Consider the following 24603-nt stretch of genomic DNA (forward strand, 5'->3'; position numbering starts at 1 on the left):
CGGGGCAACGGCACACAGGGACAGGGGCTCCCTCTGCTGTGAAACGCATGGCGCAGATCGACAGCACCTCGACACAAAGCTGGCTGGTGTGCAATGCATTCTGTCAGGCTAAAGAGCATCGGGAAGAGAGGAAGACCCCCGAGGTTTATCCCAGACCTCAGCCGGTCACAGTCGGTCAGTACTGGGCAGACAGCAACTTGAAATTGCAATGGGCAGAGCACCTCCGGAGCACTGCTCTGCAGAAACACTTGGAGCCATTCTCACAGGGAACTCAGGAGCAGCACCTTCTGCTCCATTTGTAGGAGCTCCAGCTTCAGGAAGAAGATAACGGATATGCAGTGAGACCAATCAGAGGGCACTTGTGATATAAAGAAACCCAAACGCCTATTTAATGGAAAGTGCAGAAGTCAAACTGGTTACACAGGATGTACACCATTTTTGATGGCACACCAGCACACAGGGAGGCAGGAAATATCCCTCACGCTCTACAGAACCTTACAGGGGCTATGGGCACACAACTCACGTAGTGCAGTTTTACTCCAATCCCAGACAAAACCTGCAAGTTTTGAAACCTCTCTATTTTCAGCCTCACCCAAGAGGAACCGAGGCACCCTGTAAAGCAATTCCAGGACAATCTAGCTAGTGAGCTTTTCTTTCAGAGCTGCCAGAAAGGAGGAATTCACAAAAACCTGAGAGCTCCTCGGCACTTGGCAGCTGCTCAAGGCTTCCAGGCAGGCTGCCAGAAAGCCAGGAAGCCCAGGCTGCCAAGGAGCCAGCAGGCAAACCGGCTCCCAGCGAGCTCCCAAGGCTGCCTGGCTGCCCGCGCGATGTTTGCAGAAATCAGCACTGCCTCACGGGCCGTGTGAGCAACTGACAAACGCACAAATGTGCAGCCTGAGCTGCTGGCAGCTCCTCACAACCCGACAGGTGCTCCTCCCCACCTTTTCCTGGGGCTGCCACAGGCCTGTCTGCACAGCACACAGCTCCTGCCACAGACCCAAAGGCATTTACGTTTTGAGCTGAAGATCTACAAGATAAGGAGAGGAAGGATTGAGAAAATGGGTTTTAAAAAGCTCCACAGTGAGTATATCGTTGTTTAAACTATGGGACGGGGTCCAATGAGAAGCAGAAGAACCACCAGTGAGTGCACCCTGCTAATCTGCAGTATCTTCCGTAGATCAGGAAATGTTTTCAAAGCAATTCCACACCAACCCGTTTGGTTTCATCCCATTTACTTTGCTAATTGCGGGTAGTGAAAAAGGAAAAGAAAAAAAACCAAACCAAACAAAAACCTCAGCAGCCCCATCTGGCCTCGCTCGGCAGAAGAAGTTTGTCCCCTCCATGCACACTGCCTGCCTTCATGCACACTTGCTGAGCTCTGCGTGAGCGACAGCTCATCTCCGGAGTGCAGTGCAGCCTGTTTGGAGAGCAGAAAGCTCACTGAACAGCACTGTGCTCCTCATTTGTGCTTAAACCTAACAGCTGAGCCATAGCACCACATCAACCCGATTAGAATTCTTTCCTTTCTCCAGTATAAGAGCAGGTTTATAAGCAGGGAAGTAAATCCTGCCTAACACAGGAAATACACATCTGCTATTTTTGGACAAAGCACTTTTTTCCTGTTCTAGGAGTCAAGTGACTGCAGCCAGCACCAGCAATACAGCAGGTAACACAATGCACAGCTATCCTCAGGCAGAACCCAGTGAAACGATGAAACAAACAGCAAGCAGCACTTCAGGCCGTTTGCTTCAGTTAACAACTCCTGAAATTATCTGCTACTTCTTAAAAACCAAACTTCAGAACTGCCAAAGCCCAAAAGCCCCAGCAAACACTGCTCAGCCCCACTGTGCTGAACTGCTGGGAGGTGCTGGGATGGATGCGGTGCTGCTCCCCACAGCCCTCCCCTGTTGTACCCTGACGAGCTGGGATACTTTCAAGAATCAGGCAATCAAATGCACAAAAACCAAAAACCTTGTAAGGCTCTGTGCTGCTGTGACTGCTCAGAAGATAAAATTTGCTTCAGGGGAAGTGAGGAAATGTTCTCTCTTCAAAAGAATCCTCACGGTGGAAAAAAATAACATCCTCAAGGAATGAAAACCAAAGGTCTACTTTAGGTACTTCCATAATGCAAACGGTGTGGGGATTAAGCACAATTAATTACAAGAGGGGGGCGCCCTGAATGCTGCTGTTTGTCCTGTACCAGTCCACCAGCAGTGCAGAACCACCCAGCAGTGCAGAACCACCCAGCAGTGCAGCTTCAGGCCACGAGGCAGAGGTGGGAGGCAGGAGAGGCGCAGCAGCGCAGAGCCAGACCTTACCCTGAGTGGCAGTGCTGATGCCCAGGTGAGTCAGGTTGGCAGCAAGGTTCCCAGTGCTGTTGGAGCTGCTCAGGGCAGGGAAGGTGGATTCCTCGGGGTCTAACGGCGTGGGGAGGGGGGAAGGGAAATGGATGTTTGTCAGGTCCGGCAGGGAGCCGCCCGTGTTATGCGTAGCAGGAATCAGGGTTGTAGTGTTGTCCTGGTCAGCTGATGGAAAGATGCTAAAAAAGGGAGAGAGGAAACAAAGCCACCGCTCAGTCGAAATTTCAGCCTGGGCAGATCTGTACAAAATGAGTTGCAAAAAGGGAGATGCACATACAGAAACATTAACTGGTCTACCGAAACTACAAGCTGAGACATGGCAGCCAAGGGGACACCAGCAGTAGCTTTGGCTTACTTTACATCTGTTCCACATTTAAACAGCCAAAGGCTGTCGCAGAAAACTCAAACGTTCAAGGTACAACATTCTTTCCTAAAGATCTCGGTGCTCTCTAAAACGAATTGCTCAAAACTTACTTGATTCCTGGAACTTCACATGATTTAGGTCTTGATGACCCAGTCTAAAATAGAAGGAAGACATTTTTATAGGCAAAGATATTGCTAGGAATTAATGCTTATGACACAGTTTACTCAGAAAATCTTATTTAATTCATTTCTAAAGAAGAGCTGTTCTCCTGCACACCAGTTCTGTGAAGGTCTCAGAAAAGACCTGCCATCTTTTTGCTTTACCGGCCCAGCAAGGCTCAGATTTCAGTAAGAGTTTCTCCTAATATAATCAAAATGCATACAAAGAGCCTTTCTGATCTAATGGATTGTGATTTGCTGCTAAACATAGAACGTAATTCTAATCTCTGCAAGCAGTTTGCCTTGACTGGCAATATTTAGAGCATTAGTTTACCTAAATACGTTTAGGAAATGAAAGCTCTGTACTTTGAAATAGGAGATTCCTACCTTTTTAGTGTCCCATCCTTGCTTAGAGAGGGCTTTGTCTGCCTCAGAGGTGGCTTCCTCCATGCCAGGGACAGTCAGCAGCAGAACTAAAGCAAAGGGGAAACAAAGGGCAGCTTCTCAGAAATCAGTTTTCAGCTCAGCAGCATCACTGCTCCACAGAACCCCGCGAGCTCCTCTCACTCAGCAGAAGCACAGCGCTGCTCAGCACCACAATCACAGCAGACACGAGGCACACAAGGCTCAGCAGCGCCTTAAAGTGCTTGCCTCCAAGTTCACCCCCTTGCAAGTAAATGGAAAAAGGTGCCCTGAGAGCTGGTTCTTCTCTCCCTCTTGCATCTTGCACAAGTGACAGACATCTGTTACATCTAATGGGTGGCCAAGAGGACAAGCCCTGAAGGGCAAAACCCAAACCACATCCCCTGGGATAGAGAAGCACTACGAAGCTGTTCCTTCCCCACGTTCCAAGCACATTTGATCAAAGGAAACAGCAAGGTGGCAAAACACAGCAAAAGAAAGTCCACTAAGAGAGATGTAACAGCAGCCCTTCAAACTGATGACGAGGAGAGTTCCATGTTTAAACCCAAATTTATGCAATACCATCCGAGATGATTTCTATTCCATGTTTTACGGCTCCAGAAGCATCTCTGGAGGAGCTGCAGTACAGTGCACACACACCTGAGCTTTGTGCATCACCCACCTCTGCTGTTTCAGGAGTATATTTCTCTCAGCTGATTTAGGAGCATTAATGTATTTCGTGCACTGACAGCAGAAGCAAAGGCCAGCAGAGGGCACCAAAATGGTGAGTGCCTGAGGGCTGTGCTGCTCCTTGGTTGTAGAGGTACCATCAGAGAGCCATTGGGAAGCAGTGCCTCTCACAGCACGCTCACAGATTCGAAACCTTGCCACTCTGTGACAGAGTTCCTTCATTCCCCCCATGGCACCATGCTTACATAAGAGGGAAACACTGCCTGCCACCCCAAGGAAGGAGGGCTCCAGGACAACAGCCCAGGTGATCTGGTGCTGCTTCTGACAGTCAGTGTGCTCTGCTCTGTAGAGCAGCCAATGCATCCTGCTGAGCAACTGCACGTGAAGAATTACACTCAAACCCTCGAGGCTTTTATGATGGATTTGCAGCTCTTCACATCAGATTACTTTGCCAGAAAAAAAAAGTTCAGCAGCCTTTAATATTTCAATGCATGATCAATTTCCAGAATTTCATTTCTCATAGTAGTATTTAATGAAGTCAACTGTGAGAAACTCCTCTGAAGTCATCAGTGTAACACTGACAAATCAGGACCCATATCCTACTGACCTCTTTTCTGCTGCATGTCCTGCGACCCTCCTGAAAAAGATTCCTGTTGCGCTGGAGTCATCGTGCTCTGGTGCAAGGCAGAGTCTGAATTTGTCCTGAGGGGAAGGCAGAAAAAAGGAAAAATTGATCATCAGTTCCTCTAAGTGAATAAAGCTCCATCTCACATAAACGCAGCCAACTCAGGGAAATCTTGTTCAAAAACAAAATCTATTTTCGGTAAATACCAGACGTCATTTCTTTGTGAAGCAATCAATTTACAGAAATAATTAGTTCAAGGTTGAGAAGTAATTGTTCCAATAACGGGATTGAGAGGGATACAGGAAAAGCCGTTTGCCACAGCTAGAACATAATTTGATAAGCTTTGTTGAGGTGGAGCACGATCAAATAACTCGGCTCCAGCCCAAAGCTTCTTACACATCCTCTGGTTACGCCAAACTTTAAAGGAAAGCCTTCCTTCAACACCTTTAAAAAGATCACAGCACCTCACACCTCAGTCTTAAAGGCCGCTCATCTCAGTGAATAACGACAGGAAAAAAGAAATGGGGCTCCACACCCCGCCAGTGACGGCAGCGGAGGGCTGTGAGGCCGTGCTGCACATCAGAGCTCTGCAAACCCCACAGCCCTGCGCTCTGCTGCGTACCAACCTTCTCCAGCTCGTGTCGGACGGAGGTGACAGATACACAGTGCCGTACGGACAGCTGTCCACGTGAGGAGGCAGTTAAGGGCAAGAACGCCTGGGTATGAAATCCACTCCTAAGGAGGAGCTCCAATTCCCCTGCCGAAGCACTAAGCTCACAGGAGACATGCCCAGCAGACCCCTATGGGGGACATACGGACTTTAAGAACGCTGCAAACAGAAATACTATTTTGCTCGTTGGAATATTTAAGCAATGGGACAATCGTCTCCCTTTCCCCCTTCTGAGCATCTAATGAGAAAGCAGCAGCCCTCCCGTCCTGCTTACCCCCCCCGGCCCCATCGAACCAGTGTGACCATGGCAAATTTGAAGCCAGTGAGCAATAAAAAGCCAATTCATCTTCACGACCAGCAATAAGAAACAGCGCCGAGATGTTCAACGGGTGAATCAGCCGGTCATAAAAGGCACACTGAGCTGCAGAGCATTATTCTGGTTTGGATCTGCTCGGCTTTGAAGGGAAACTCGGCTTCACAAGAACCGCTTTGTGTTTCCCATCAAAGGAGCTCAGTCCCTTCCAGCTCCGTGAGCGCCGAGGAACGGCTGCAGGGCACTCAGGAGTTTGCAGAGCAGATCACGGCTCAGGAAAGCAGGTGGCAGCAACTGCATGGAGATGGGGAGCAACTCTGCTGACAGGTGAGGAGAGGAGGAAGAAGGGAACTCCAACAGCTCCAACAGGTGATCCCGGTGGGAAGGGAGGCTCTCCCTGCCCGGCTCACAGAGCAAAGGATATTTGCCTGCCGTGTTTGTCCACTGACAGCGGGCGGCGGTGCGGCGATCCCAGCCGGTTCCGGTCCCGATAAACTCGATCCACCAAACCGTGGTGCCGAGTTGTTCTGCTCGTGTCCAGCCCGGATGACTGAAAAGGAGTCTGAGAGAGATGAGCGGGGTCATAAGCAGAAAAACACACACACGAGCCATCTGCCAGGAGTTCATGTATGTCGTGCTAGAGGTTCTACCATTTTAAGCAATAAAACCCAGGAAAGATATGGATAAATGTAGGCACCTAGGTTTTTTTCTCCACTTTCACTATAGCCGTGGGAAGCAATTACCAGGGCCATCTCCCAGAGATCAGAGGTGAGCAGAGGCAGACTGTGGGCTCTGCCCTCGCATCCATCAGCGCTGCTCTCCAACCTTTGCATCTCTACAGCAGCCGAAGTGGCAGCGACAGCAGCTGCCTGCTGCTGCGTGCATTCCTGGGTGCAGCATGCAGCATGCATCCAGAAGGAACATGCTGACATCCAGAGCTGGAAGAACACGGGCAGGAGAAGATGCAGGACGAGGATGCGCAGAGATCCTAACACTCTCAAGCCTTCCTCTCACCTCTCCTTTCTGCATGATGATTTTAAGGGGACACTGACAACATTAAGGAAAAAAAGACAAAAAAAAAAAAAAAAAAAAAAAGCAGTTTCCTTCCTCCTCTGTCTGGAAAAAGCTCCTGCGCTCGGCATCTCAGGAGAGGCTTTTATTTCATTCGGGTTGCACAGTGAACAGAGCTGGATGGATTCCCTCTCAATCTTATCAGCGCCTCCGTCCCACAGAGCGCCTGCTTGTCAGCAGCCCATCCCAGGACTGAGGTGCCCCAGGGAGGGCAGGGAAGATGAATTCCCACGCTGAGCTGACAGCTCTCACTTCAAAAGCCCTCTGCAGTCTGTGTGTGCAGGGCGGGGGGAAGGCAGCACCGACCTCTGCTCCCACCCCACCAGCAACAGACGCAGCTCTGGGGCCGCACAGCCCTCCCCTCCCTGCCAGTGCCATCAGCTTTGCTGAGTCCAACACCGCCTGCCTGGAAATCCAAAACTTCCTCCTCCATGCAGGTACTGCACAAACTCGCTGCCCTGCCTGCTGAGCCGTGCAGCCCCCTGCCTTCCACGCTCACCTTATTTCACTTCAAAGCACCCAGCTGAGGTTGCTGAGATCTAAAAAGAAATTTGTTTTGTGTTTGTTTTGAACTGTTTTGTTTGCAGTAACTCCTTCAAGCGCCATCCTACTATTTTTAACTCTTTTCTTTTCATCAGCAACCACTTTGCTCCCCTCTGGACATACCCAGCCTGTATCAGTGTCCATGGATGCAGTGTCCATGCTGTGTCCTGCCCAAGCAGAACATCCCCTCAGTCAGTCAGCATCAGCAGAGCACAGTGCCCTGTAACACAGTCCTGACTGCAGAGCACAGATCTGCTGCAGCTCCTTAACAAGCACGACATCCTTGCACCAATACTCAGAAATCTCAAGGCAGAGCATCTCAATTTCAAGTCATTGCTTCAGTCTGCTGAAGGTGCTAAGCAGTGCTCCAGTTCTAACTGGCGCCATGCAGAACTGACCCCTTGAAGGCTGAGAAGCCTGCAGGTCAGCGCAAGGCCAACAGGAGAAGCACTTCCCAGCACCAGTGATCTCAAATGCAAAGTGAACCAAAAGAGAAGCCGGCCTGCAGCACACAAACTGCACTGCCAGACTCACCTGCACCTTCAAAGGAAGCCAGCACGCACTGGCACACAAAGCTGCACGCAAGGCAGCTTTTCCTCAAGTTTTATGACACCACTCACACATAAAAGTACAACAAAAATCTCATCTGAGTGCAGCCTTGGCACAAGGAAGCAAGGAGTGTCCCTGCCACACCTGGTGAGGAACTTCGGGGCGATGCTGCTCTCTGGCTTTGCAGGCACAAAAATCCCAAGTCAATCCCTAACTTGCTTGAGAAAAATGGGAAAGATGACAAAAAATAGATCCTTGGGAAAGGTACACCTGGAACTGCTTCTCTTCCCTCAAATGTACTCCACGGTTTGAGATCAGAACCACAACTCTGCAAAACATGAGGAAAAAGCCCAAATACAGACAGGAAGGAAAAAGCTCAGAGCTCTACAGCAACAGTGTCCCTTTAAGATTTACTGAGGCATCGACTGAAGAAATCAAAAGCAGTGAGGTGGAAGAGGGGGAAGCGAGGAGCAGCCCCCAGCACCCGCCCTGGGCGACAAGCAGCACGTGGGGATCATTCTGCCCTTCCCAACGGAGTTCAACATGCAGGCTGAGTGCACATGCTCAGAGATTGCTTAAATCAGGCCAAGACAGTGCCAAGGAACCACCGTCTGCACCAAATGAATCCCCCATAAATCATAAGGAATCACATGACAGACCACAGCGAGTCCAGAGAGGCTGCAACAGGAATCGTTATGCATGTTCCAAACCGGGATGCATGGCAACACCCGTATTTATGTGACAGACCAGAACTCCTTCCCAGCCGGTGAATCAAATAAATACTGTGCATACCAGGAAAAGTGTAACGTGTGCTCAAATACGTATCTACCTGGGCAAACAGAACACCAGTGCTAAATACGTATCTGCACAAACCTAAATACTTGTTTACCAAAGAGACGGGAACTGCTCCAAAGGTTTCTGCCAGAGCTCCGTTGTGCTGCAATGCAAAGAACCAAGATGCTCAGACACCGCTGTGCTGTGCAGCAGCTGCCCCTGCCCCACACACTGCACAGGGATCCCTGCAAATTTCATGGCACCTCAGCTTAAAACTGAAAAGTCTGGGAAGCGCTCAGCGGTGATCAAACAACGCCATGCTGCTCGCCTAACAGTGCCCAATTTTATTGATGCAAAAATCACATTAAAAACCCGGAGTTTAAATCTGTTTCTGCATCCTCCTCTCTCATCACTCACAAACGCCCGAATGCTTCCTTAGGAGAACTCTGCTAGCTTCAGAATGGAATGACCCAATGTAACAGCTGTCCCACAACAGCCAGCAAGGACAACTATGCTCAAACTCTGCTGAAAGGAACCTACAACCCTGAGCCTCCTCAGCACGATGCTGACCAAACCTGGGGGCCTTAAGGCCAGATGCCTGTGAGCAACACCGCAGACTGCAGGGTTTGCCACCTTAGGAGCTGCACTCCCTGCAGGCCACTACATGGAAGTGGCTGCTTGCCTCTCCTCTTGTATGAGATTTAAGCTCTTAAGAGCATCCCTGAGTTCAGCTGCCCACAAGGACTTCAGAAAAGCAATGACTTCTCATTAAGCCAGCCTTCATCAGAAAACCACAACCTACCACATTTATTTCTCACCGCATCCTGGCAAGGTAAAAAGTGCTACTGCTCAAACAAGGTGAACTAATGCACACGTTTTGGTTACCTGGAGCACCCTAAGCCAACCAAAACAGAAATCAGGAGTCCCAGAAGTCCCAGTGTCTAATCCTATGCACTGCACACCTTCTAACATACACAGCACAACTTTGTACAAACCCTGAGCTCCTGCTCCCAGTGTCACAGCAGCAGCTGCTCCACCCCTCTGCTCACTGCCAGCCCAGAGCGATCTGGCAGTTCTGAAATCTGTTTTGCCCCATTCTCCCTCTTCCTCCCCCTAAAATCCCACACGTTGTTCCCATGCAACATGCTCGCTGCCCTGGGCTGCATTCCTCAGCACTTCCTTCTATCAACCCTTGCCACATCACCTCCCATTATCCCCTTCTGTTTCAAGTCTGCTGCACCTCTGCAGATCTCACTGTGAATTTGGTACCACACAACAACAGAAAAAGTCACCACTGACTGCTGCTGAAACTGCATTGTGCCTCCCTGCTCTTGACACAAACACAACACAACCAAGGACAGCAGAACAAACATCACCAGATCCATCCACTCATCCCATACACAACCATCCTCCATCCAAAAAATAATAAAAAAAAAAAAGCAACAATCTTTACAGCATTGCTGCATGTTGGGGCCACGGTGCTGTGCTCTGAACCAGCAGCTACTGACAAAGCTCATAACATAGACCAGAAGCACCCCAATGAAACTCACCTGGAAGGGCAGATCCATGGCACTGTTTCCAATCTGATTCACATTTGGCAGGGACCCACCGTAGTACTGGCCACGACTCTGTCCTAGTTGCAAATATTGGGTTTTCTGCAGCTGTAACTAAAAGAAAACAAGGAGGAAAGTGTAAGGGTAACACCGTTGCTTTTCAGCTGTTTTAATTAATTCAATTCTTCCCCGTCTCACTGATCACCACCTGCAGCAGTGTGGACACCACTCCTCTGCCACACAGCGCCTTTGTGACAGCACCCAGGCCCTGCTGTGCACTCAGCAATCGCATTCCATTTCCCACAAAGAACATGGAAGCACACGGTCCTTCTGTCACCTGCTGCACTGCAAAGCAGGAGTGAAGGACCTGTATCAGTCTAACACCAAACCCAATCAGCAGGGCACACGCACAGCCGACGTGTGAGGCAGTCAGATCAGTGTGTGCTTTAACCAAACACACTCGGTAGCAATCTAGGCAACGGAGATGCTTGCTTCCCACCACCAGGCAAGTGTTCTTGCTGTCTGCCCCAGGACAGGGCAGTGACACAGGTTTTCGAGACAAAAAGAGACAGAAAAATGAAACCACCAAAGCTCTGTTTTACAGCAATGCAGCTCAGCTTGCAGCCATGTGAACACAGCACTCCCACCCCCGGGATGCACCTTCCAAGGCGAGGAGCTGCAGCTCAGCACTGTGCCTCCATAGGGTGCCTCTCCTCCCAGCCCAGAGCAGCACGGATTTTATCAGCTGTGTTGTTCCTCACTGGCTGTCAGCTGGCTGCTTCTGCACTCTGAGATGCAAGAACATTCCTTGATGGGTAGCAAAGAATTGTTTAAAGCCTGAACGTTCAGCTCTTGGACTAGGTGCAGCGTGGTTGCCAAGGCACCGTAGTGTGTACATCAACAAATCTGGTTTAGTTCCACTCAAAGAGGTCTTACAGCCTTTGCCTCTCAATGCCAGAATTTTGAAGAGCAAAGTTTGGAAAAGTACTAGAAAACAAAGGGCATCACCCAAACTGGATGTTTATATGCGTGCTTTGTTTCTTTACCCTTTCTTAAAGCAAAGGAAACGGCACTACAGCTTCACCATTCTGCCTCTGAGGCGGAGCAGAGATGTTTCCAGCAAGGTGAGGCAGAGCCACGCTGCTCGTGTTGGCAGTGAGGTCAAAGCAGAGCCCTGTGCTCAGCAGTGCTGGTGGGAGTGGGGCTGAGCAGAGCTGCTGGCGACGTACGGCTCAGGGAGGAGCCAAAGGACCCGTGCTGATGGTGTGCCAGCACTTCTGGGTCCAAACAGAACACCTGAATCAGACAGCTCAGAGATCCCAGCCACAAAGCACCACCCGGACCCCCCCACCCCACGCTTCCATCCCCTGGCACACCGTTACAACACAGGCACACAGCAGAGCAGAGGAGCACCACGCTGTTCCAGCCTCTGGCGCAGAGCTGCGATGCGCAGCGTTGGGACGAGCTGTGCTTTTTGCCTGCTCTGTCCATATGGTTTTGTTGCTACAAAAAGGCTCGCTTGGGATTGGTGCCAAACGTGAAGTAAGTGCTTCAACAGGTGCTGGTCTCTCCTAAGGAGCCTCATAAAGGCATGCTGGGCTGGGGGGTTGCTTCACATCCCCAGCAGGTACGCAGCACAACGTAACGGGGAGGTCACCACCATTTGTCTTCCAACTACATTTAAACATGGAAATGAGGAAACACGGGAGATGAAGAATTACAGCAGACCTCAGAATCGACCTGGTTATGCAGCTCCATGTGCCATTCACCAGTGCTCCCTTCAATAAACACTTTGGAGCTCCGTGCCAAAACTCTACTGCTACCCTGTAACACTGCAGGCTCTGTTTTTGCTTCTTCAGTGCTCACCTCCTGCATTCATCCCCTGAGCCACAAGAACTCAGCGAGCTGCACTGCAGCATTGCCATCCCTGTGCTCCATGCCCAAGGTAAGAGCTGCTGGCAGCAGAACAGCACCAGCTCTGGCCTGAAGCAGCTGGAGAGCAAAGCAAAAAGCCATCCTTGGTCACAGCACCTCATTTCTGCTTAGCATGGCTGCTCCAGAGGAACGCCTCCCGTCGGACAGACCCTGACCAGAGCTCTCATTTCCCTCTGCCAGCATTTCTCTTCCTGTACTTTGAAAGGTTTTAAGCCAGAAACCAATTTGGAGCTATTTTGTCACCAAAACATTTCCGTGCACGCAGTTTTTTAGCATAGCTGTACGCATTCCCTAAATAAAAGCACGCCGGTTCACCCCTGGCTCCATAGATTTGTAGTTCTATTACAGCCAACACGTAATCCCTGCAGCTGGGGTTGCCACCTGCATGGCAGCATCTTGGCAGCCAAGAGGGAAGGGACAGCTTGCTTTCCATGCAGCAAGCAGGAACCTGCAAGCAACGTTAGCAGCGCTCTTCCAGAAATGGGCTGCTATGGGAATGCATTGATACAAAATACCTCAGTGCTTCCAATGAGGCTGGGCTGCAGTTTGCTGTGCATGCAGCTGTGTGTGCACAGAGCCTTCAGTTACACAGGGAGAAGAACAAAAAGGAGGGAAACACAACCCCAACAGCACATCCAGTTTTCCTACCGCCTTTCTAAGCGTCCAAAAATACGCAGATGGGAATCAAAGGGAGCATTTATTGCAATGCAGCACATCACCTTCTCGAAATCCCTTCCCCTTGAAAAATATAAACAAAATTCGGGGCACACGGCAAAGCTGAGCGCAGAACTCAGCTGTCACCAAGGGCAGATCTGACCCTAGAACGCAGAGAAGCAAACGTCCTGCAAAATGCCCCTTTTCATACACAGGTTTGACTCCCATAAGGGCAATAAAAGGGTGGGGTGTCCTTTCGACCAAAAAAATAACGCTATCTGCTGAGTACAGGAAGTCAGATCTCACGATAACTGCTCTGCTGCTGGTTTGCAGTTTCCATTCGAAACTTTCTTACCAATTTCAGCTTCCCACTTTAAAGGTGTTCTCTGCATCTGCCAAAGCCAATAAGCAGAAAACAAGTGCTGGTGCAACTTACAAATGCGTGTCTGAATTGGAAATTAAGTTACGTTTAAAGGATTAACTCAAAGCTTTAATGACCATCTTAAGGGTAAACTGTGCTGCTCCAACCTGCACAAGGCTTCTCAGCCCGCTGCTCCCAGGGCTGCAGGAAGGAGATCAGGGCCTTTCCAAGGCACAGCGAGAAACTTCCTCCTGCCCTGCAAGACAGCAGAAGGGAGAGACTCCAGAACTCCCAATCTGGCTTCTTTCTCCAGCATGAAATCCAACATGAAGTTAAACAAACCCTCCAGACAAGTCAGCACCGCGGTGGAATCCCAGTGGAAGTATTTTCTTCAAAGGGAGATTTCTTGCCATTCACAATCCTCATGTTGATAAGAAAAGCAAACAGTCTTAAAAAGAAAGATCAGTTAACGTCCACTCAATGACTCGCAGTTACTGCATTTGGACTTGGTGGGAATACAGCCATTAGAAATCACCCAATTAGCCATGCAGCCACCACATGAAGTTCTTTATGTCTGTCTCTGCGTTGCTGGAACTGCCCAGCAGTTCCCTGAGTGCTGCGGCCCCCAGCAGGGCTCAGCTCCTCCCTCACGTTCACCATTTTCTGCTGATGTTCTGTATTTGTACCATGAACTGAATTCTTGAAACGTTTGCTGTTTGATTTCTGAAGTTCACACACATTGGGATCATGGATTCATAGGATGGCCTGGGTCGCAAAGGAGCACGATGCTCACCTGGTTCCAACCCCCTGCTCTGTGCAGGTCACCAACCAGCAGCCCAGGCTGCCCAGAGCCACATCCAGCCTGGCCCTGAATGCCTGCAGGGATGGGGATCCACAGCCTCCTTGGGGATAACAGCTCATCTATTAAAGCTGCCCCTTCAGGAAAGTCGTCTAGAATTTACTTAATCAAATAAGGATTCAACAATCCATAGGAGAGAAGCCTGCTATGCTGAGGAAGGGAAAACTCTTGGCCGTGTCTCATTAACTGCATCCAAAACCAGAGCACACCTAAGCAGGGGACTTTGTTCTGTTACTCCTGAATAATCAACCATTGGCGGCAGCCACGAAAAGCAAACCTGCACTGATGGAAAAAGCACGGCCAGCTTCCTCACCGCCCCTCCTGGCTGATGGAGACAGGATTCACAGATGAGTTTGTTAACGAAGAAGAGAATCCCTCGCAATTCTTTCTCCTCTGGGCTGTCACAATCAGGAAGAAGCTGCAGCGAGCCAGCTTTTGAAAGCAACTTATTTCCTGCAGTTTCAAGTACCGATCCAACAGCAGCAGAGGATCCAAACGCACAGCTGTTCCTCCCAGGAAGACTGGTAAAGGAAATGAAGTCTGAAGTGCAGAGGAAAGGTATAATCCGCAGTGATAGCAGCTGCTCTGTCTGGGCCACTTGGGACTTAAAATATTCCATCATTATAACACAACATTTTGCAACGGGTTTTTTGAGTTTTAGTGTGTTTTTCTTGTCATGAAAGCAAAGATTTTAACACTGGCTGGGAACAGACAAGTGCGGACAAGCGGAGAGAAAGTTTCCCTTGTTGCTGCTGCCAATCTCCTTTGGCCTCCCGGCGCCGTTACCGTCCTGGTGCAACAGACACTGCGGAGAAGAGCACTACCAAGCCAAAACAGGAAGCCAAACGTCTACTACAAACTAACTGAAAATCACCACGAGAAAATCCAGACGTGTGCTATGAACCGGATCTGAACCCAGGCTTCTAGAACTGCTACATCATTGTTTACTCCTCCATCACTCTAACTGTCACTTAAGTCGCTTGCAAGGATTTGTTCCATTATCATACTGACGTTTTGGGACACCAACAACGCAAACAGCCCTGCAGGCCAGCCCAAACGTAGCCAATGATACAAATTCAAGCAAAAGATATTTGCTGGTTTTTTGTTTGTTTTTCTTTAAGAACCGAGATCTGTTGCAATGCACTGGAATTCAGCAGCCACAGGAGCACAAGAGCTGCATCTCAGCCACACCGCAGGGCTCCACAACAAACCCTGCAGAGCAGAGCAGCCTCAGCACCGCGCTGCCTTTCGGACGGCTGTGCTTCACCAACACACATCCAAGGACTGATGGTTTTCTGGTTTTCCTTTCATAGAGGCTTTAGAAATTAACAACGGGATGTGACATTCGAGCACCAGAACCAAAGGGATTCACAGCACGGGAGGGGAGGCAGAACTCTGCCCCTCCACCTCACAGAGCCCCCAGAAGTGCTCCCCATAAATCAAACTGGAAAGCAGAAGCGGATTTCTGCACGAATGAAAGCATCTAGTCAGAGGATAGGGTCAGCAAGCTGGCTAACTTCTGATTTTAAGTACCTGATTAAGCTGAAAGATTTCCTGGTACACAAGGCTGCAATTCCAGCTGCTTACAGTAAGCACGAGCTCTCTTCCACAGGAGCACCAGCATGGGTTCCTTCTGTCTGCAGATAAACCTCTGCACACTCAGGCTGTACTGAATGATTCCGTGCTTTGGAAAGGAGAAAGGAGATGAGAAGTTCTTACTCCTCCTGTCTGTAACAACGTGAGCCGCTCGGGGACCACCTGAAGTCATTTCACCTTTGCAGTCATTGCACCTACAGAGCCAAGAGCTGCAGGTAGGACTGTGTGCCCTGGGCACAGCGTGGTGCTGCTGGGGGCTCTCCCTCAAACCCAACTCGGGCACAGAGCCGCACTGCAGAGCACAGAGTGGGAGAAGGCAGTGCTGCACAGAGCAGAGCCCACGCAGCCCCACGGTGCACAGCATCACTACTGCACACCAACCTGAAACAAACTTCTCCCAACTGGTAACCCTAGCTAAAAGCATTATAATCCAGTTAAATAAATTTCATTCATAAGAGATGAAATATATACTGATCAGCAAAGCTTAAGCAGGGATCGCTTGAGCCCCTGCCAACGAGCAATCGCTGCACTTTTAGCACTCCAAGAGAGCCAATTATTACTCATGAGTTCATGATGTTTTCTTCACCTTCCTGTTGAAGAGATTATTTAAGACCTCAAATCACTTAACTGGATTGTTTTGTCCTGTTATGAGTCATCTACAAATTCCAAGGCACCATTAGATTCTCCTTCACGGGCTGAAACCAACTCCCCAGATTGCCTCAGCTCTACAGCTTGGAGGAAACGGGGCTATAAAAATTACACCCATCCCCAGACCCCCATCCCCAGGTGTCTTCTAGAGTTCGTGTGAAAGCGAAAAGATCTCACCTCCTCGTATACAATTACTATTTATAAACCACCCCGAGTCCACATCGCGCTCCAGGCCAAAAACCCTTCTTCCTGTAAACCCAAAGAGACCAAAACGGAACGCTTCACTGCTGCAGGAAGAAAGAAGAGCTGGGGGGAGGGAGGAAGGCAGCATTCAGCACCGAACTTCTGTTTTTATTTGCCATTTCTGTGTTTTGTGCCAGCAGAACTTTCTTACACATCAGCTGCACGTAGCTGCCTCCATCAAATGAGTCAGTATGCAGCACTGGGAGTCCTGGGGGCTGTGGGCAAAGAACCCCCAGCAGCAAACCTTGCAGCATCTGAGTAATGATAACAATTAAATTTAGCACGCGGGCTGTCACTCCGTGTTTAAGAAACACTCTGCTATTGCTGGGGAACAAAGGTTTACTGTTTGAGACTTCACAGTCACAACCGAGTCGCAAGGAAAAACAGGATACAGCACAACTCACGCCTTAAAATAGTGGCTGTTCCTCAGAGTTCTGCTCTATCACCGGGCAGGGAGCCAAGCCGAGCTACAATATGAACCAAACCTGATTTGCACTGCTTTTAAAAACAAAACCAGATCCCATGGCAGCTCCGAAAGCACCGCCCTTCTGTTCTGAAAGGCTTTCAGCAGGAGAAAGGCATGCGTGCGGCCCAGAGCTGCGCACAACGCTTCGGAGGGGAGCTCCACGTGAATCCATTGACTGCCTGATAGAAAACCCCTGGCTTTTAGGATATATTTACGTCCACTCGAGGTCTGACTGTTGTCCCGGCGGTCGTTACTTCCTAGCAGTGTGCTTTAAAGAAAGCACTGCTCAGAGCAGAGCACCACAGGCACCCGCTGCTCGATGGGCACGACCCCAGAGTAGGAATGTCCACTACACCAAAATCACCCCTAAGCCATAACCCCCTCCTGCTATTGAAATACCTCAGGAAGACGAAATAAAAGCGGAGATGCCCTCATTAAGCAAGATAAAAATAGCTTTTCTGCTCCGTTTTTTATTTTTAGCAAAAGGCTGACAATTCAGTTACGTAACCCTACACGACGTGTGAGTGCCGGACCAGCAGGGCGTGCTGCCACTCGGAAGGGGAGCAGCTCCCAGGAGCACAGCCAGCTCCCAGCACAGTGCTGTGCAGAGCTGTGCCACCACGGCCTCAGCAGGTGCACAGTGAACTCCTCCATCGGCAGAACAGCGGGCTGCGCAGCGCTGCTACCTGCACCGATCCCTTGTGCTGCTCCCGCTGCATGCAGCAGCAAGCCTTCACACTGCAGCTTCTCGAGACGAAGCTCCGGACCACTGTCAGAGCATTGCAATCACCTGGCGTTACAGGCAGTGTTCTCTGAACGCAAAACACCCCAACAAAGCAAGGACTTCGCTGCAGAAGTGAAAAACCGAACGGCAACGAGAAGTCAGTGAGACATGAGAAAGTGAGCAGGGTGGAAATGTGCACAGAATGAGCGCTGCCTTCCTCTCCCTCGGGGAAAAATGGCACGAGTTGAGGGGAGCGGAGCCTCGTGGAGCTGGGAGCGAAGGACTGCAGGAGGGTGATGGCTGGGTGCACAGATGGACAAGGCAGAGCCCAGCAGCACCACGCAGCCACCAGCAGCTGCTGAACGCCGCCATGAACACGACCTGTGCATGCCTGCGAGGAAAGGAAACGGGTGAGAAGTCAACGGGTCCAAAACTCATCGTCTTCTCCTTTCCCACTCATTTTGCCTTTTAATCCAGGGGACTCAGAGATGGCAGGAAGGCTCTGCACTGCTTCACCTACGGGATGCTGCTCGGCCATAACGCATCCCAAGAGCAGCACAGCACGATGACAGGCAATCAGAGCTGCAGCAGCATCACCTCCCTGCACAGACATGCACTGCGGAAACCAACTCCAATTGCTTCTCTTTGAAACTCTGACTGTTCAAGCAAAATCATTTCAACATGAAAATCGTGGAGTGTCAACATAAATCCACCAGAACAGCACCATACAAAATAATGGAGCAGCCCAGCAGAGCTCTCAGAGATTTTCCCAGTTTTCAAAAAGAAACAAGCAGCAGAACTAACAGTGGGGGAGCAGAGCACACATCTTGAGGAAAGGCACCTGGAATGCAGCACTGGGATCAGCAGCACCAACGTGTGGTGTCAGAACACCTTCCTTCTCCTTTCCTTTGGGATTTAAGGCCCAGTTTTTGAGGGTGGGTGCTGTTATGTGATAGCAAAGGACTGTTGTGGCACAAGGGGAATGTTCAGTTCCGAGGAAATCACGTGCAGAACAGGACTACTACCTGTTTTTACTACTCCATCACAGTGTTATGAAGCAGCAATGAGATCACAACAGCTCCGCTGCTCTGCAGAGCACCAAAGGAGAGCTCGACAGAAATCTGACCCCCAGATATCACTTACATGGCACTAATCATCCTATGCAAATCATTTAAAGCGAATCGAAGCAACATTTTAAACTTTAACTCCCACGCACTATCAGATACGCAAATCTTAGCTAATGAGTTAATAAATACTTACAGCTTGGCTGCCACCTCGAGTTTACACGAAAGCCTTTGGGACTGAAAGTCTGCATGGGAACGCACGTAGTTTGGAAACAAAGGGCAGCAGCACGAAGGCCACAACGCTGCCACAAAATGCACACGGCTGCAAGCTGACACTCACTACCAAAATCCACCTCAGCCCTGCCAGCAGCCAGACAGCCCAACTCCAAAGGAACGGCTCCACCAGCACATCCACAGTGACACGGGGAGAAACGCCAGCCATCACAACCAGAAAGGCTGTTTTAAAGAAGGCAGCTTGTTTCCTTCAGCTGCAGCAGTTTCCTCCAGGCTGGGAAGTGGCCCACAGTACTGAGAGAGCAGCACACCAGGCAGAGTATTGACGGAATGCACCATTAGGGGCTGATCGATGCTTTCATGGAAATTGACAAAATTCAGCCCAAGAAAACACTCCTCAGCAATTAGAGACAAAGAAGAGAAAACCAAGACAAATATTACGCCTTTAAGCCATCTTGCTTCAATCCCCATTGACCACACAATGCCCACTTCTTGCCCAATTAGCATCTCGTTTCTGCTACCACAGAGCGGCCAGAAGTGCCGGGTAATTTCCCGAATTAATGTCAGCACATTATTCAGATTAATCAAGAATCAGCTCCTTATGCTGACTGACAGTTGTCCACAGCAGGTTTGGAGCTCCGCCGTTTGCAGCTGCAACTCAAATCATCACCACCCCGCAGCGCAACCTGTAAACAAGAGGCCAAAAAGAAATGGGTGCCCACACCTGAGAGCTGCCAGGATCTGAGCTCCGAGCACAGCTCAGCTCTGGGCCAACAGCTCTGCAATCCACCCGAGGGAAAAACCCAACAGAGAGGGGAAGGGCTGACAGCTCCCAACTCTGCTCTGACAAAATGAGTAACTTCTAGAAATGCAAATTACTGCAAATATTCCCTGCTGCTGAAGCAACTCTGAAACGCAGCGCAGTGAGCAGTTCCACATGTTCATCCACTGAACTGCACACAACACACTGAGATGCACCAGGAGCACGATTCCAGTCAGTGTGCTGGGGATGCTGGATGCTTACAGCACCAGGCGATGCTGTGTGCAGGAGTGGATGCGCTCTGAGAGCAGCAGCACGCGGCCACAACGCACCTTAGTGATGGAAGCATGAAAAAAGCCGCTGTCTTCTTAGAAAAACAACACAAGAAAAACCCGAGTGGGCTCCCAGCAGAAAGGCTGCCCTGCTGAGTGCAGCACGGCTATCAGCAGCTGTTTACCTTGGGCAGCTCAGGGCAAGGAAGGAGGCAGAGCAGGGAACAGAGATCCTTTGTGCCCCCGCGGAGCTCATCTGCACATCTGCACCGATTCGGCCCTGCCTTCAGGCTCTCACACTCCCGGCAGTGTGTGCTATTGCAGCCCAGCACAGCTCGGTTCAGATCAGCAGGTTGCCCTGCTCCAGCTGCCCATGGCACTTCTGAGCCCTGCAGCTGGCATAACGGAGCACAGCACTGGGCAGAGCCACAGCCAGAGCAACACGGCTGCACAAGGGGAGCTCCCTGTTGCCTGGAACACAGCACTCAGGGCTGACAGCACCCAGCCTCTGCTCGAGGGCTGAGTTCTGGTTCTGTTGTGCTTCTTCCACATCTCTCAGTCACAGCAAAGCACCATCTCGCACTTGGAATTTCTTCTGTACCAAATTAGTTAATAAAAGATATCGGGAACCACTACAACACTGTCACCACCATCAGTGCTTACCATTTTTTAAAGCAGAGATCAGCAGTGCTGATTGGAGTAGGCTTTTAAACACTGCTTTGCATGCTGCCTACATGTGATGGACAGCTGCGATGCACAAAGACCTTCTGATCTCTCCTAGAGCTCCTGCCTCTGCTTCAGCGCCAAGAAATCAAATGTGGTGCCATTGAGGAACAGTGGCTATCAGGAGAGCTCCTCTTCTGAGCAGAGAGGTTTGCAGCAGCTCACAGATGCTTTCCACACACTGCTGTGTGATGGAGAGGCTGCAGGCAGTGCTGGAATTGTGCAGCTCGTTTCCAAACATCATTGTTCACCTGCTTTCCTTTCCTGCCCGCTTTCCCTGCAGCAGCAGCAGCCCACTTCCCTGCTGTGCGTGGGGCCAGGAGGTTCTGGGGGCTTCTCTTTAACGCTGCAAAATCCATGAGAATTCAAACACAGCCCCAGCCAGAATCCCACAGAACAAAGTACCTCCCACAGTATAGGTGATAAACGAATAAATAAGTGGCCTTGGAAACTCGAGAGCATTTCTAGCTGAAGAGGAACTGCCTTCAAAATGCAAGTGACAAGCTTTAAAAACTTAAATGCTTTAATGTAGGGCTCTTGAGATGAGATTTGAAGAGCTCAGCACTCTGTGTCACCCTGCACAGCACCGTTAACTGCACCTTCAGAAGGCAGCAGCAGCTTTGTGTGCAGGAGCACCATCAGCATCCCTGTGCTGTGTTACAGCAGGAATCGAGAGCAGGCCCTGGTAAACAGCTCAGAAATCAGCACAGTCCTGAAATTTCATGCTTTGCATTAAAAAAAAAAAAAAAAAAAGGGAACAAAATCATAAGCAGAACACAGGAGTCACACAGAGCGAACTCCCCCTCTTCTCACCCACTTAGTTACTATGGGACTCGCTGAAATCTCTGGATTATAAACATGAAGGTCCCACTCACAAGACAATTAAGCAGATCCAGTGCTTCTATCAGCCACCCACCTGCGAGGCTCTCTGCAAGCTCTGTGGCTGCAGAAAAGCTGGAATTGCACTGGGCAGCTGAAAGACAGCAATTTGTAGCTCCTGAGCACAGCATGAGTATTATGCATATATACACACATATTTACCATCTGAACGGCGAGGGCAACAGAGAAGAAAAGCAGTAAATATCACATTCTGTCTTGTCTTGGACAAGAAAGAAGCACAGCAACACACAAATCTCAGATGGACTCAACAGTTAAATGGATGGTGGGCTCCCAAGTGAGAAAGCAAGCCCAGAAACAGCACGGCTATGCACAAGAAATGGTGGAACAGTAGGTTTGTGCCTCTGCTGCGACCAGTAACTAACAATAAAGGAGACAAGAGAGTAAACACTGCAAAAAGACAATTACTAATAATGCAAAAGCAACAGAAATTTTGGGCTGCTTCCACACACTGAGTAACGCGTTTTCAAATGACAGCACAGCGCTGCCTGCCAAATGAAAATGAGAGCAAACAGCAAAGTTGTGCTTAACCCCTTTTTGCTTTTATACTGCATTTTAAACACAGATGAAATCATGGAATTCAGAAAAAGTCTACAAAGGAGACATTTTACTCAGCTGTTCGGTCAGCGTTTCCATCACTTCAGTACCCAGAATCCTCAGACAACTCATTCATCTTGGGCCCTTTTCTCAGCACCGGGTTCTCGAAAACGAGAAGGGTTTGCATTTGCAAATCCTGGATTAGAAGCACTCAGATGTGGGAGAAACCAGCTTAGCATTCTGACTTACGGACATCCTCATCCTGCAGGAGGCAAACGCCAAACCTGAGGGCGAAGGGAAGAACCGCTGCGGGCTTCAAGAACTGCAGCAGCAGCCAAGCAACGGCCATCGAAAGGCAAAACCCACAGGAGATGGAGCTGCACCAGACGTTCAAGGCACAGAGAACTCCACGACTGCAAACAGCTCCAAACTGCCCTCGCTGCTTTCCCAGCATAACTCCAGCACGGCATCCTGCACGACGCACCAGCAGACGCGCAGTGCAGCCCCGGCCTCGCACCTCTGCAGCCACATGCCTTTGTTTTCCCTCTGAGCAGCGGCACCAAGTGAAAACAAATATTTACCCTGCCCTGACACCCAGCACTGAAAGGAGAGGTTTTACTGCACATCCAACTGCACGTTCTCTCGCTCGGCCGCAAACAAGCTCGTAAATGTTCCTTCAGCAGTTGGAAGAGAAACGAAAACGTTGACACAAGCAGGTGAGACCAGAAGAGCTGTGATACCCGCGGATCTCAACCAGCAAACGCATCTGACGTTTGGCAAAGGCACTTCACTGCGCCGCTCTTTTCCAACCACGGGCTTTGCAGAGGCAGAGCCACGGAGGATCACAAAGCACAGCAATTCGCATCCAGAGGGAGCAGAATCAGAGCCACACGGCCCAGCAGCTCCCGCTGAGCATCCGCAGGTCTGTGTGCCCGGGGTTCTGTGAGAGGAGACCCCCCAGCTCCGGGTTCACCTCAGAAGGAAAACACCCTTTGGAGCGGGGCCTGTCACAGCGTGAGGGATGCAGACCCTGCTCAGCCCCTCCCGACGCCCTGTGGGGCTCCCCCTGCCCCTCCCCACGTCCCTCCTGAAACCCGAGGACCCCCCCCAAACACACATACACACACAGAGCGAACCCCGCTCTGAGGGGCACAGGGACTCGAACCCGCGGTGCTATGGTTCCGCCCGGCGGTGGGGGCGGCGCGCTGCCCCCCGCCCCGAACTGAGAACATCGCCCTCCCCCACCGCCAGGGGGCGCTGTTCGCCGCCCCGCCCGCGCTGCTGCCCCCGGGGCCGGGGGGCGCCGCCGCCGCCCTTCCTCCTCCTCATCCTCCTCCTCTCCCTCCTCCTTCTCCTCCCCCTCCCGCCCCCCCACCACACCCGCTGCCACCACCGGGGGCGCGCGTCGGGCAGCGGCGGGGGGGCCGCGTGCGATTTGCGGCGCTGCCTCACCCGATGGGCGCGGGTCAGGCTCAAGTCCTTCATGACCTCCTCGAAGGCCGCCGTCTCCTCCGCCTGCTTCTGGTTGTGCAGCGCGATCTTCTCGCTGAATTTCCGCGGGTTGTTCGAGGCCGCCATCTTCCCCCGTCCGCATCCCCCTCCCCGCGCCGGAGGGGGCGAGGCGCATGCGCCGGGCGGGCCGGGCGGGCGGGCGGAGGGCCTCAAGGCGCATGCGCGGCGGCGGGAGGGGGCGGCGAGGAGGCGGAGGGACGCATGCGCGGAGGCGGCGGCGGCGAGAGCGGGAGGCGGTGTCTGGAGCCGCGCGTGCGCAGTAGAGGGGCTTCCCTCGACGGCGGGGTGAGGAGGGGGCGCGCGGTGCGCATGCGCGCTGAGGCGTTCGGCTGTCGCTCGCTGCTGGCCGCCCTCAGCGTCGTGAGGAGATCGCGCCGTTTCGTTTTAGGGAGCGGCTCCCGTTGAGCCGCAATGGAGTTAAGGAAGAATAAGTTCTAAAAAACCATGCACGTTTGAAGCAAAAACAAATAAACAAGAAAATCTGTCTTATGTTTCTGTCTAGTTACGGAGAAGACGGTTGGCCCGCTGTTTCTCCCTTCAGAAAATGGAGGCTGAGGTCTCCCCTCACAGCACTGCGGGGTGGAAGCGAGGAGCCCGTGGGCCGGCACCCAGCTGCCATCGGGGATGGCAGCCACATTAGGATTCCTTAGCAGGTCCTGTACGAAAGAGCTGCTCCCACTCTGCCATCGCTGCCTCCTGGTGCAGGATAGGATGAACAAAGCAGTGGCCGGAACCTGCGCTGAGCACCGGGCAGAGGTGATGCTGCTGGCTCTGTGTGGGTGCTGGTCTGTGGGGCTCCGGTCTGTGGGGCTCTGATCTGTGGGGCTCTGGTCTGTGAGGCTCTGATTTGTGTGGCGCTGGTCTGTGGGGCTCCAGTCTGTGGGCCCACAGGTGAAGCAGCTGCTGCAGCCACCCTACTCCAACCTGCACAGAACTGAACCGTCCTCCCTTGTGGGCGCTGATGATTCCCCCAGCGTCGCCTTTTGCTTCTCGGTGGGCCCGAGTGCAGCAGCAGCAGGCTGATGTCCTCCTGGAGGTGTGGATGA

The 24603-nt window shown here is 51.1% G+C and overlaps 1 protein-coding gene across 3 annotated transcripts in view; it reads right to left on the reverse strand.

Moving 5' to 3' along the window:
- CRTC1 (CREB regulated transcription coactivator 1) overlaps positions 1–23661 on the reverse strand; it is a 38776-nt gene extending 15115 nt beyond the window's left edge. For 2 of the 3 annotated variants that reach the window (XM_042835636.1, XM_042835633.1), the window contains exons 1-9: positions 23498–23661; positions 10070–10186; positions 8635–8682; positions 6007–6144; positions 5226–5287; positions 4582–4676; positions 3270–3355; positions 2835–2878; positions 2319–2539 (exon numbers count right to left, since the gene is read on the reverse strand). In XM_042835636.1, coding sequence (XP_042691570.1) covers positions 2319–2539; positions 2835–2878; positions 3270–3355; positions 4582–4676; positions 5226–5287; positions 6007–6144; positions 8635–8682; positions 10070–10186; positions 23498–23623 — 937 coding nt within the window. In that variant the 5' untranslated portion in view covers positions 23624–23661. The remainder of the gene's footprint in view (positions 1–2318; positions 2540–2834; positions 2879–3269; positions 3356–4581; positions 4677–5225; positions 5288–6006; positions 6145–8634; positions 8683–10069; positions 10187–23497) is intronic. The other variant, XM_042835635.1, reaches the window with a different exon arrangement.
- Positions 23662–24603: the final 942 nt, after the last annotated feature.

The sequence above is a fragment of the Centrocercus urophasianus genome, unplaced genomic scaffold (genome assembly GCF_019232065.1).
Source record: "Centrocercus urophasianus isolate 14NV4802_14NV808 unplaced genomic scaffold, USGS_Curo_1.0 seq_54, whole genome shotgun sequence".
Lineage (NCBI taxonomy): Eukaryota > Metazoa > Chordata > Aves > Galliformes > Phasianidae > Centrocercus > Centrocercus urophasianus.